The 12,375-nt window shown below is 39.2% G+C and overlaps 1 protein-coding gene across 3 annotated transcripts in view; it reads left to right on the top strand.

Annotated features, from left to right (window-relative positions):
• Positions 1 to 12,375, top strand: part of SYNJ2BP (synaptojanin 2 binding protein) — a 50,497-nt gene that overhangs the window by 23,073 nt on the left and 15,049 nt on the right. For all 3 annotated transcript variants that reach the window (XM_009428050.5, XM_009428049.5, NM_001243124.4), the window contains exon 2: positions 5,303 to 5,439. In XM_009428050.5, coding sequence (XP_009426325.2) covers positions 5,303 to 5,439 — 137 coding nt within the window. The remainder of the gene's footprint in view (positions 1 to 5,302; positions 5,440 to 12,375) is intronic.

Genomic DNA, 12,375 nt, shown 5'->3' with positions numbered 1-12,375 from the left:
TTTCCTGCACTATCAACCCATTATCTAGGTTTTAAGCTCCGCATGCATTAGGTATTTGTCCTAATGCTCTCCCTCCCCTTACCCCCCACCCCCTGACAGGCCCTGGTGTATGATGTTCCCCTCCCTGTGTCCATGTGTTCTCATTGTTCGGCTCCCACTTATGTGAGTGAGAACATGCAGTGTTTGGTTTTCTGTTTCTGTGTTAGTTTGCTGAGGATGATGGTTTCCAGCTTCATCCATATCCCTGCAAAGGACATGAACTCGTTCTTTTTTATGGCTGCATAGTATTCCATGATATATATGTGCCAATTTTCTTTATCCAGTCTATCGTTGATGGGCATTTGGGTTGGTTCCAAGTCTTTGCTATTGTAAACAGTGCTGCAGTAAACATATGTGTGCCTGTGTGTTTATAGTAGAATGATTTATAATCCTTTGGGTATATACCCAGTAATGGGATTGCTGGGTCAAATGGTATTTCTGCTTCTAGATCCTTGAGGAATCTCCACATTGTCTTCCATAATGGTTGAACTAATTTACACTCCCACCAACAGTGTAAAAGCATTCCCATTTCTCCACATCCTCGCCAGCATCTGTTGTTTCCAGACTTTTTAATGATCACCATTCCAATTGGCATGAGATGGCATCTCTTTTGATTTGCATTTCTCTAATGACCAGTGATGATGAGCTTTTCTTTATATGTTGTTGGCCGCATAAATGTCTTCTTTTGAGAAGTGTCTGTTCATATCCTTTGCCCACTTTTTGATGGGGTTGTTTGTTTTTTCCTTGTAAATTTGTTTAAGTTCCTTGTAGATTCTGGATATTAGCCCTTTGTCAGATGGATTGATTGCAAAAATTTTCTCCCATTTTGTAGGTTACCTGTCCCCTCTGATGATAGTTTCTTTTGCTGAGCAAAAGCTCTTTAATTTAATTGATCCCATTTGTCAATTTTGGCTTTTGTGGCAATTGCTTTTGGGATATGTGGTCACCCTACTTATGCAAGATTTTTCTGGGCCATACCCAATAATTAGCAAGATACGTATTGAATAGCCTTTCCCTTTCTGGTGGTTTCCAACTGACATCTGTTTCAATTGGTTGGTCCATATGCTGGATGATTGCCGCAGAGTTTAGATATCACACTTGCTAGAAACTACTCTTAAGGGGGATTTCTAGGTCACATGCCATAGACATACTTAATAAGTTTGAGTTCCTGTTTATAGATGGGTGGAATTTTAAAATCTGTCTTCCCATTTTTTAGGAGATTTTGCATTTCTACTGTATATTTATTCATCCTTTCTCTGTCAAACTATCTAGTTTGGAGCTTTAGCAGCCATTAGTTTATTGACAACTACTCCTAGCGCCTTATCCCAATAGAGCAACTACTATGTAGTTTATGAAGATTTTTTTTCATATTTTATGTTATTGGCCCCTAACACTTACCCATTGAGGTAGAGAGGGCAGAATTTATAATTCTTATTTTATAGAAAAGGAAGCTGAGGATCAGAGGTAAACTGGCTTGCTTCAGTCCACATATCTGGTAAGTTATAAACTTAGAACCAAGTCTTCTGACTTTGATTTGCTTCTACAGTATCTAAAAGGGACAGGGAAAAGGATAAATTTGGGTTTGTGGTTAAAATAGGAACTGTCCAGGTTAGCTTTATATCTTCCTCAGAGCATAACATAATGCCTAACACATAGTAAATGTTGATTTGCTTCTGCAATATCTTAAAGGGACAGGAAAAAGGAAAAACTCCAGTTTGTGATCAAAGCAGGGAGTGTGCAGTTTAACTTTATGTCTTCCTCAGATGATAACACAACATCTTACATATAAGATTCAATGAGTAATTTTTACTGAGCAAGTGAACTGGGGATTATGTAGGTATCCGTACAGCCCAGGTTCAGTTGGTCATGCCACTACTTAATGCTGTGGTGACTGTTTTATTGCAGCAATGCTTTGGCTTATAGATACACCCAGTTCTGTAAATATTCTGGCTGAACAAAGGGCTTCAGGTCAGTCCAGGAGTTCTCATGTTAAATAGTTTGGTTCATTTACAACAGAAGTAGCAACGGGTTATAAATGTACCTATATAATATGACTTCGATGGGGTGTGTAGTAGACGGCTCTTTTTTGTTTATGGTAAATCTCGGTAAAATTTCTTCTACTCTTCCTTTTTTTTTCTACAGTTAGCTTTGAATAACCAGTAGCAAAGTCCTTTCTGTTGCTAACTACTATATTGCATTCAGCTGCTTAACATTTGCTTCCTGTTCCCAAGATCACCAGAGGCAACTGTAGGGTTTGATGAGGGTGTTGGATTTCATCAAAAGATTTTTCTACATAGTTAGTTCCAGCTTGGGAGAGGCGGGTTGGCCTTGGCCCCCTTGTTCAAAGCTGTCACAGTTTTGAAGTCATTTCAAAACCTTCGATAATCTTGTTCCATTTGCTTTTCCACCTTATCTTACATTTCTGTACCTTCTCCAATACTTCCTACCTTCTATGATACAAATTGATGGTGCTCTAAGAAAATCATTTAGTAAGTTAAGCTACTATTTTTAATACCCAGCCCTTCAAGGAAGTTAAAATAGCATCTTCCAGAAGTAGCACCTTCTTATTTATTTTTTTAGAGAATAGGGTCTTGCTATGTTGCCCAGCCAGGTCACAAACTCCAGAAGTAGCACTTTCTATTATGTATATTATTTTAGAGAATAAATTCTTTCTATTCTCTAGCTGCAGAGATTTTATGCACAAGGTATGCTTTTTATGTATTTTATTTTATTTTTGAGATGGGGTCTCATTCTGTCACCCTGGCTGGAGTGCAGTGACACAATCTTGGCTCACTGCAACCTCTGCCTCCCAGGGTCAAATGATCCTCCTACCTCAGCCTCCCAATGTTGGTCATGTGCCACCACGCGTGTCTAATTTTTTGTATTTTTGGTAGAGACGGGGTTTCACCACGTTGCCCAGGCTGGTCTCGAACTCCTGAGCTCAAGTGATCCACCCACCTTGGCCTCCCAAAGTGCTGGGATTATAGGCGTGAGCCACCATGCCTGGCTAAGGTATGCTTTTTAACTTAAATGTTTCCTGTTGTGTCTTTGTTTGGTCATGTTTTTCTTTAAATTACAAATTGATTTGCTAGTGCTTATGTTAATACTGTGAGCTTCAGGTGTAAGCTTTTCTCCTACCAATGGGGAGAACTTTCAGAAAGCCCGCATATGTCTCTTTTTTATTTTTTTTTTTGAGATGGAGTCTTGCTCTGTCGCCCAGGCTGGAGTGCAGTGGCGCAATCTCAGCTCACTGCAAACTCCACCTCCCGGGTTCACGCCATTCTCCTGCCTCAGCCTCCCGAGTAGCTGGGACTACAGGTGCCTGCCACCATGCCCAGGTGATTTTTTGTATTTTTAGTAGAGACAGGGTTTCACTGTGTTAGCCAAGATGGTCTCGATCTCCTGACCTTGTGATCCGCCTGCCTTGGCCTCCCAAAGTGCTGGGATTACAGGCGTGAGCCACCACGCCCGGCCCCCAGCATATGTCTCTCTAAGTATCTTTTCTATTGAGAACAGTGTAGGCTGGTGATTATGGTTATTCCTTCCAATTGCACCACTAGATTTTTGGTTTGTTTCCAAACTATCTCCTTTGTCTTACACTGTGCCCCTGAATTCTACCAGTAGCTGACATTAAGAAAGCCCTAGAGAAGTTCCTTTTTCCTTTTTTTTTTTTTTTTTTTTTTTTATGCATAGGTAAAATCCTTTCCTAACAACGGTTTCTGTACAGTAAAATCCTTTCCAGCACTTAGTCATTGGTCCATGGAAATAGCACTTTGGTACTCAGTTTTCTTTCCTTCTCTTTTTTCTTTCTTTTAATATTTTGTTTTACTGTGGTAGGAACACTTAACGTGAGATCTACTCCGAACAGATTTTTCAGTGTATGATATAGTATTATCTGTAGGCACAATGTTGTACAGCAGATCTCTAGAACTTAATTCATCTTGCATAACTAAAATTATATGCATTTAAAATAGTTAAACTCATAAAAACAAATATTAGAATGGTGGTTTCCAAGGACTTAGGGAAGAGGAACTGGGGAGTTGCTAATCAATGAGTAGTCAGTTTTTTCTACAGTGAATAAAAGTTGTCAATTACTATGCCCAAGTATAGATTGAGTAGCCCAAATCCAAAAATCTGAAATTTGAAATGCTTCCAACTCCAAAATTTTTTAAGGGCCAACATGACGTTCAAAGGAAATGCTCATTGAAGCATTGCAGATATCAGATTTTTGGATTAGGGATATTCAACTGGTAAGTTTAATTCAAATATTCCAAAATCCCCCAAATTCAAAATTCAAAACACATTTGGTCCTAAGCATTTTGGATAAGGGATACTCAACCTATATATGGTTGTACTTGAAGTAGCGAAGGAAGGGAGAGTAAATTTGGTGATTTAGTCCTACCATGAAATAGCAGTTACCTTTCTGGTTCTGAGGTTTCTCTGCCAATACCTACACCACTGCCTCCACCAACCAAAATGGAAAAAAAAAAAAAAAAAGAAACTCTCAAGAGATTTTTCTAAAGCACTATCATACATAAATTCTCCAGAAGCTTGGGAGAAGGCAAGTGTGGAAGGGAAGGTATGGTTAGAAATCTCTCACACTAAATTAGGAACAGTTCATTTGATAATTGGTAAAAATGCATAGCTTCTTCTGATGAACACAACTAACCCTGCTGTAGTAATATCAGGAATGTCAGGAATTGGGTCCTTTGAATACCATCAACAGGATCAAAATTAAATGTGAGTAGAAGAACTTACATCTAGGCTGGGCATGGTGGCTCACACCTGTAATCCCAGAACTTTGGGAGGCCAAGGCAATAGTGATTGCTTGAGGCCAGGAGTTCATAACCAGCCTGGGCAACTGAGCTATGAACTCCTGAGTAGCTGGGATTACAGGCGCCCACCACTATGCCCACTAGCAAGACTCTGAAAAAAAAAAAAAAGAAAAAGAAGAACGAACTTAGAGTAATCACCATTATTCTTTAAGTTCTATATAGATCTTTCTTTATATATTGAACAAAACAGGTGGATCACTGTGTTTATATTTTCAGTCGTGCCTCATTTGAGTGAGCAACTCAATACTCTTGATATGGCTGACCTTGTTCATGACCATTCACCAGCTCCATCACAGGCTGACTCGCCAGCATCTCCTCTCCATCAGCCTTTCCTCCCCAGTAGGCTTTCCCTCCCTTTCTCTTCATCTTCTCTAATCTCTTTCTTTCTTCTTCACCCCCATCTTTTTACTCCTCCATGATTTTCTCAGGGCTGGGCTTCAACATCGTCGGTGGGACAGATCAGCAGTATGTCTCCAATGACAGTGGCATCTACGTCAGCCGCATCAAAGAAAATGGGGCTGCGGCCCTGGATGGGCGGCTCCAGGAGGGTGATAAGATCCTTTCGGTGAGAATGGGCTTCGGCCTCCTTCACTGTCCTTTGCTCCCTAAGCCCTAGGTCCTACCCCTAACCCTTTTCCTTGAAAAGATTTGGATCTGGAAATATATAGGTTGTAGAGTTGAATGGGAACAACTTTGATCAGTCATTCTTTCCAACCCTATCATTGAGCATGGAGGGCAACATTATGCTCACCTGATAGATGAGAATGTGAAGCCCAGAATGTGAAGTTACTTGTTCAAAAAGCACAAGGCAGGAAGCAGCGAGGGACTCATATGGGGAAAAGAGATTTAAAATCCACAAATTTTGTCTTTCATCCATTACTTTATCACCTCCTTTTGTTGATTAAAACACTAATGTGTATCTTCCTTTGGGGGAATGTCAGCCCTTATAATTGGATTTAACTTCAGAAAACAGAAAGAAGGAAGGTTGGAATTAAGTGTCCTTTTCAGACTCAGAGCCCTTTTTCACCCATTATTAACATGAAAATTTGGAATGCAGTTGATTTGGGTATCTGTCCACTGTGTTCCCATTTCATCCTGCTAATGTCTCTACGAAGACATACTACATGGTAATTATTAATCTTACTATTTTCCAGAATATTTCCTCAAGGGCAGATCCGTTTTTTGTTTTTTGTTTTTGTTTTTTTTTTTGAGATAGAGTCTTGCTCTGTCACCCAGGCTGGAGTGCAGGGTCGTAATCTTGGCTCACCGCAACCTCTGCCTCCCGGGTTCAAGCGATTCTCCTGCCTCAGCCTCCTGAGTAGTTGGGACTACAGGCCCCTACCACTATGCCCAGCTAATTTTTTATATATTTAGTATAGACAGGGTTTCACCATGTTGGCTAGGATGGTCTCGAACTCCTGACCTCATGATTCGCCCACCTCAGCCTCCCAAAGTGCTGGGATTACAGGCGTGAGCCACTGGGCCCGGCCTAAGATCTTTTTTTAACCTTTTGAATCATAGCACAGTGCTTAATAATGTTTAAGAAATGAACAAGTTAAGAAATTCAGGCAAACCTAAAAAGGTTGACTGATAAATATGGGCCCACAGACCTCAGGTCTTAAAATAAATTAGAACAAGCATACAGTCAAAACTATTAAAATGCAAAATATAACTCTGGCCCTATTGTTCATTTCTCTACCTTACCATGGGCCACAGTAATCCTATGATACTATCAGTTTGCTGGGGGATAAGGGAGTATAGTTGGAGATAATTATTCTGTAGAATTTCTTTTTTTATTAATCTTCAGGGCTAGTGAAAAATGGCCAGCTTATTACTTGTATGGAAACAGTGCAGATGATTGGTATAAAGAATGGAAAAATGCTGAGGGGGTGAGATATTATCTAGAATATTCTTGGGAGAGCTGGCTTCAAAGGGCTAGACTTAAATAAAAGGAAATTGAAATAGGATAGGGCTTCGGAGCCCTATCCTCTCCAGATGGGCCATAAGCCCATGGTCCGAAGAGGAGAAAACTATTCCCTGTTTTCTTTTAGAACTGAATAGGGCAGGATGGCCACGTTGGGAAAACGTTGAAATAAATGAATGAAGTACAGACAGGAGAAGTCTTGATTGGCAGAATTAAGTATTGGTCTCAGATACATGATTTTGAACCTACCTCTATAATGAGTTAGCTTCATCCCTTAAAAATTTTTTGCTATATAGTTTCATTTGAATTTTCCCTTTCACATTACTTCTCATGCAGTTCAGGTGATTAGTGATTAAACGTCATATGTGTGAAATCTCTTGCTCTTCTTAGTTGTCAGCTTATTGAACACCTCTCTGCCATGAAGCCCATTTGGTAGCAGAACCTGAAAGCGGAGATACAAAGGAAAAGAGAGAGAGAACATCCACCTTTTCTTCATTTGGCATCTGAGTATTTGAGTGATCAGGCTCAGCAGTATGGTTCTGAATGCCTCTTCAGGAAGACTGTGACTCCACTTAGTCCCCCAAAAAGAAAGAAAATCAGAACAAGTAGCTATTAGAGCCACCTAAATTAGCTCAAGAATGTCTAAGCATGTGTCCTTGCTGATCCATAATATAAATATAGTATCAAGCACTGCAGTATTTCAGTCCTTCTCATTGACTATTCTGCCTCTCTTCAGTCCATTAAGCTTCTCCTAGACCCTGTTTATTAATCAGTGAGACGGAGACAGTGATAATATACCTGTCTTCTCAAAAGGATAGTGAAAAGTTTAGAAGCAGATTATTTCCTTTAGCTCCCAAGGAAAGACATTCATCCAATATGAATCAACTTGGCAGTGGTACTGTAAGGAAATGCTGAGAGTGGGTTGTTAAAATAAAGGTGTAGCATTTAGTTAGAATCTATGCAGCTTAATATTTTGACACATAAATTACATTATCCTCAGAACACTGGAACCTGGGCTCTGTGGATGAAGAATAGTATAGGAGTTAAGAAGAGAAAGAAGAGAGCTGTATTATTTTAAAAGCTTTGGTTAAACGTAGATTATTGCAAAATGAGAATGGTGAGAAGTATTTGAGCACTAAATGTCAGGTAACATGCTAAGAACTTGAAATTTATTTTGTTTAATATTATAGTAATCCTATGAGGTGGGCATGATTATTGTGCCCAAGCCATTTGCCCAAGGTCACACAACTAGTAAGCAGCAAGGGACTCAAACTGGTTTGTCTGAATTTGTAGCCTTTTTTTAAACCACTGTGTTATACTGTTATACTGCCTCCTAAAAGGTAAATGAGGAGCTAGGATTAGTTATCCTAAAGACAAAGTTACATGGTGAATTAATAGTAGATTGCATGTATGGTTTTATATAAAAACTAAAATTAGCCCAGGTACAGTGGCTCATGCCTGTAATCCCAGCACTTTGGGAGGCTGATGAGGGTGGATCACTTGAGGGCAGGAGTTCAAGACCTGCCTGGCCAACATGGCAAAACCCTGTCTCTACTAAAAAAAAAAATACAAAAAATTAGGTGGGCATGGTGGCACACGCCTTGGTGCACACGCCTATAGTCCCCCAGCTACTCAGGGGGCTGAGGCACAAGAATCGCTTGAACCTGGGAGGCAGAGGTTGCAGTGAGCTGAGATCATGCCAGTGCACTCCAGCCTGGGCGACGGAGTGAGACTCTATCTCAAAATAAAATAAAATAAAAAAATAAAATAAGATAAAAACTGAAATTCATCTTTCTATAAAGGGTAGAATCAGAAATAAGGAAATAAACCTCAGTGTAAAGCAGATTATTAGATACAAGTTGAGAACCTTATGTGGACCATTTCCTCACAGAGAAAATAAATTATTGAAAGGCCTGTCAAGTTTTAAAAAAGGGCTGGGGCTGCTGATAAATGATGGGAGATAAATGTCAGTGAAGAGAAAAGTAGATGTCTAAATTCATAGCAAAGAGGATTTTACTTTACTAAAATATAAGAAATATAAAGATGTAAAAAGATATTAAATATTACAAAGATATGTTACAAGGAATGATATGTTTATGTTCTGGCCATTTAAGGAAAAGGCATGCAAAAGAAGAGAGGGGAAAAGCCAGGGGAAGGAGAGGCAGAGATAGAAGACATATCAGGGGCTGTATCAATCTGTTTTCACACTGCTATAAAGATACTACGTGAGACTGGGTAATTTATAAAGAAAAGAGGTTTAACTGACTCACAGTTCCACTTGGCTGGGGAGGCCCCAGGAAACTTAAAATCATGGTTTTAAGTTTTAAGTTTAAACTTAAAATCATGTTTTTAAGGTGAAGGAGAAGCAAGTACCTTCTTCACAAGGTGGCAGGAGAGAGAGAGTAGGGGGAAGTGCCAGACACTTATCAAACAACCAGATCTAATGAGAACTCACTCACTATCACCAGAACAGCATGAGGGAAGTGGCCCCCATTATCCAGTCACCTCCCACCAGGTCCCTCCCATGACATGTGAGAATTACAAGAGTTTGCTTCAAAATTCTTCTTTCTAGATCCCATTCGTTAAGAAATACTATGAAACAGCCTGTTCCATCACTTACCCGTGACATCGTATTCCCTCTCTGTCCTTAAGTGAACTTCTAGGCCATAACTATGAAATGTACTTAAGTATTCATTTATTATTGGCTTTGAAGTCTCTGTAAAAATGATGCTAAATTATGTATTAGTCTAAATTCTCATTGAGTTTTTATGTATTTTCCTATTCTCCACGCATAGGTTATTTCTCCATGTTATAAAATATGCCCCATTTTTCCCCTAGTAATGTTTGCTAGATAAACTAAAAATGTATCTCTTCCTTAGCACATATCTATTTTAGATAGCTGATTTAAGTAACATTATGTGACATGTAAATTTCCTGGAGTTATTATTAGCTAATAATTTAACCTTTTCATTCTCCCCAAGTAATTCCCACATATTATCTTGCTTTCAAGTTCTAAAATTAAATAACTGCGTGGTTTATCATGTAGTTTCATGGCGTGAACCCGGGAGGCAGAGCTTGCAGTGAGCCGAGATCGCGCCACTGCACTCCAGCCTGGGCAACGGAGCAAGACTCCATCTCAAAAAAAAAAAAAAAATAGTTTCCTCTTTCTCATCAAAAGTGAAATTTCATTTTTTATGATCACTGTAGATGATTTAAACTTAAGAAAGAAAAATTTTCTTAAATAATGACAGTAAATGATTTTTAAGGCCATGTTGCATCTGACAACCATGAAATAAAAATGGCTATTACGAAGGCTGGAAATTCGTCACCCATGGTTCATTTTGTGTGTGTATGCTGGTGAGAATGGTTTATTATTAGAATAAACCATTATGGAACCTGGAATAATTTAATTTTTATTTTTAGAAAAGTAAACTAAGTTTCTCATTCCTTGTGTGTCTGCCTAAATGAAGGGAGGTGAAGAATAGTCATTCCTCAGTGAACATGACATTTTTATTAAGCTAAGGGTGATGTAGCTGGTCATACTACACAGTTGAATGTTCCATTTTAACATGGAACAAACCCCTTATATAACAAAATGGCACAGATTGAGCCATTAGCCAGCTTCATTTCATATTCTGTGTGAGTACAGTTTTTAATTTGGTGAATGAAAGAGTTGGTTAGTCATCAACATTTATCAACTATTGTACTTAATGGCCTTCAGAGCACTGTGCCAAGTGCTATGGGAAAGTTACAAAGGAAATGAAACACTGGTCTCTGCGCTTACCTTAGAAATCAGTGAGAAAGACCCAGCAGAAACCCCCATCCAATCAGCTGCAGAGATGTTGAAATATACAGCAGCATTCTTTAAATAAAATACCTCCAGGGAAGGATCTTTGCCTTATCATCTCTTTATCTCCAGCATCTAGTCCTGTACCTGGCCCTGAGTAAGCATCTAATAAGTTAGTTCCGTGAATTAACCCCTGCATTATAACACACTGACTTTTTTGGATTGGATCTAAATAATCTATTTTTATGGTTTCTTCAAAAATTGATGAAAAAAGAGACCAAAAAATGTGGTTCATTGCAGGATCTTAGTAAAAAATTACAATATCCAGAGTATATTCTCACATCTATTGCTTATTAAATTGAGCCCATTCTTTCTCTATGTCTCTACATTTACAAGTCAGAGATCTTGTTTTAGATTATCCTGAGGCAATTCAAAATTCTTAATCAAAGAAAACTAATTTTAACTCAGCTGATTTCATAAGGCAGGAAATAGGAAACACATTTTAACATGCTAACAACCAGAGTTAAAGTAAAAAAAAGTATGTTTCCTCATCAGTTAACTAGAACAACACCATGCTCATTCTCTGAACCTTCAGAGTCAGCGAAATTTTCTAGCACATTGCAAATGTGCCATATCTTAGGTTCAATAAATCTTATTATGTCATGAGTTAAGGAAGCTGAAGTAGCAAGTTAATTCTGGGATTACTCAGCCGAGTAGCTCCTGGTACTAAAAGTGAGGTTCAAGGACCAGCAGTCTGGCCATCACCTGGGAGCTTGTTAGAAATGCAGAATCTCAGGGCCCTTCCCAGACCTACAGAATCAAACTCTGCATTATGAGATCCCCTGGTGAGCCTGTGCACAGTAAAGTTTGAGAACCACTGCTGTAGGCAAGTGTTTTTCAGACCTTTTAAATTATAACCTATAACAGGAACGACATGCATTTCCTATTCATCAAATAAGTGTGTGTGTGTATTTGAAGCAAAAGTTTAACACAACAATACTTTTCTATATGTGATGAATTTTGATATTTTGTTTTCTTCTAATTTCACTTTTTAAAAAATAAACAACTGTTTTTTGTTTTGTTTTGTTTTGTTTGAGACAGAGTCTCCCTCTGTCACCTAGACTGGAATGCAGCGGCACAATCTCAGCTCATTGCAAGCTCTGCCTCCCGGGTTCACGCCATTCTCCTGCCTCAGCCTCCCGAGTAGCTGGGACTACAGGTGCCTGCCACCACGTCCAGCTAATTTTTTGTATTTTTAGTAGAGACAGGGTTTCACCATATTAGCTAGTATGGTCTCGATCTCCTGACCTCGTGATCCGCCTGCCTTGGCCTCCCAAAGTGCTGGGATTACAGGCATGAGCCACCGCGCCCGGCCAAACAACTGGTCTTGACCCACTGGATTGATTTCACAATATTTGAAAAATTACTACTCCAGTGAATGGAAAAGTACTAATGAAATCTGTAGATGCAAGGGATATGTAGAAAGGGGTATATTAAATAGGGGAAGTAGTCTGGGAGTGGAGACCAGTTAAAAGACTGTTTCAGGCAGATTAGGTAAGAACTAACTCAGACTTGAGAATCACTTTGAAGGAGTGTTAAAGTGCAGCTAGGATGAGGCCTAAACATTTGCATTTTTAACAGGTTCCCAGGTGATGCTAAGGCTGCTGGTCGTGGGACCACACTTTGAGAACCACTGGTCTATGTTAGTAAGGATGGTAATAAAAAGAGTGGATTCCACAGATACTTAAGGGTGAAATCTACATAACTTGGTGGTTAGTCACTGAGCAGCT

The sequence above is a fragment of the Pan troglodytes genome, chromosome 15, assembly GCF_028858775.2.
Source record: "Pan troglodytes isolate AG18354 chromosome 15, NHGRI_mPanTro3-v2.0_pri, whole genome shotgun sequence".
Taxonomy (NCBI): domain Eukaryota; kingdom Metazoa; phylum Chordata; class Mammalia; order Primates; family Hominidae; genus Pan; species Pan troglodytes.
Note: the sequence above shows the minus strand (reverse complement) of the source record. Positions and strands in the feature narration are given on the sequence as shown.